The 1,273-nt window shown below is 46.8% G+C and overlaps 1 protein-coding gene across 6 annotated transcripts in view; it reads left to right on the top strand.

Moving 5' to 3' along the window:
• MCPH1 (microcephalin 1) overlaps positions 1–1,273 on the top strand; it is a 240,396-nt gene that overhangs the window by 31,960 nt on the left and 207,163 nt on the right. For 5 of the 6 annotated variants that reach the window (XR_826502.1, XM_010854072.1, XM_010854077.1 and 2 more), the window contains one exon: positions 4–315. Coding sequence is in view for 5 of the 6 variants with exons in the window: in XM_010854072.1 (XP_010852374.1) it covers positions 4–315 (312 nt within the window). In the remaining variant the exon portion in view is untranslated. The remainder of the gene's footprint in view (positions 1–3; positions 316–1,273) is intronic. The other variant, XM_010854073.1, reaches the window with a different exon arrangement.

Consider the following 1,273-nt stretch of genomic DNA (forward strand, 5'->3'; position numbering starts at 1 on the left):
GGCCCCCGGGGCCCTGTCCCCGTGCCGAGGCCCAGGGTGGGGGCGATGTCCGCCCCGCTGGGGGTGACGCTCCACAAACCCGCAGCGAACTCATCCCCCAGACGGGACCACAGGGAGACCGCAGCCCTCTGAAAGGAAGCAGGGAGGAGACGGAAGAATGGACTGACCCCCAGAGCACGCAGAAAGAAGGCGCTCCTCCTGAAACGACGGAGTCCGCTGCAGTGCACAGTGAGGGTAAACCAAGCGCTGCAGGCGGCTGTGCTGAGGACAGACCCGCGGGGGCGAGGGGGGCGCCAGCCCACGGCAGCAGGGGAAGTACGTGAGCCCCTTTCACAGTTCTCTCCACTCAGAATGGGCAGCAGGGCGTCCAGCTGCCACACATAACACAGCTTTTTCATAAGCAAAATATTTCTTTTTTTCCCTTTTTTAAAAAACTTTGAAGAATGTATGTTTGGTATTTACAATGATAAATTCTTTATTCTTGAGGAGTAGACAGCTTACTGCCCTATGGAGTTTCTAGGTTCCTTGCTTTAAGCCTATTATTATGAATACATTTCTCTAAGTCCTATAGGTGCTATCTTTTGTGAAGAATGGCCTTGAGAGGGTGTTTGTCCTGGTTTCACTGTAGCCTCTCACTGCAGCATCACTGAGCAAAGATGCACAGTAGTGGAGAGCTTGTAAAATGATCTGTTCATAACGGGGAGGCTGTTTACTTTAAAAGGGAAATTAAGGCAGTGTAAATCCTGCATCTTTTTATAACAGTGAGGCTGTTTATTTTAGAAGGGAAATTATGGCAGTGTAAATCATGCATTTTGTCAAGAAAAGACATAAAAACATAAATGAAAGTAAGTTATCAATATTTATTTTTGAAAAAACTACCTGGTGTTAGCTGTGGAGAAATATTTAATACTTTAAGCAAGTAGTTCATTGTAATAGACCTTTTTAGACTTTCTTTTATTTGCTTTAAGCATATATAATTTAAATAGATTTATTCCTATCTGTAATTAAAACCATGGTAGCAGGCTATGTCAGAGAAGGCAATGGCACCCCACTCCAGTACTCTTGCCTGGAAAATCCCATGGACGGAGGAGCCTGGTAGGCTGCAGTCCTTGGTGTCCCTGAGTCAGGGACAACTGAGAGACTTCATTTTCACTTTTCACTTTCATGCACTGGAGAAGGAAATGGCAACCCACTCCAGTATTCTTGCCTGGAGAATCCCAGGGACAGAGGAGCCTAGTGGGCTGCCATCTATGGGGTCACACAGAGTCTGACT

The sequence above is a fragment of the Bison bison genome, unplaced genomic scaffold, assembly GCF_000754665.1.
Source record: "Bison bison bison isolate TAMUID 2011002044 unplaced genomic scaffold, Bison_UMD1.0 scf7180017864336, whole genome shotgun sequence".
Lineage (NCBI taxonomy): Eukaryota > Metazoa > Chordata > Mammalia > Artiodactyla > Bovidae > Bison > Bison bison.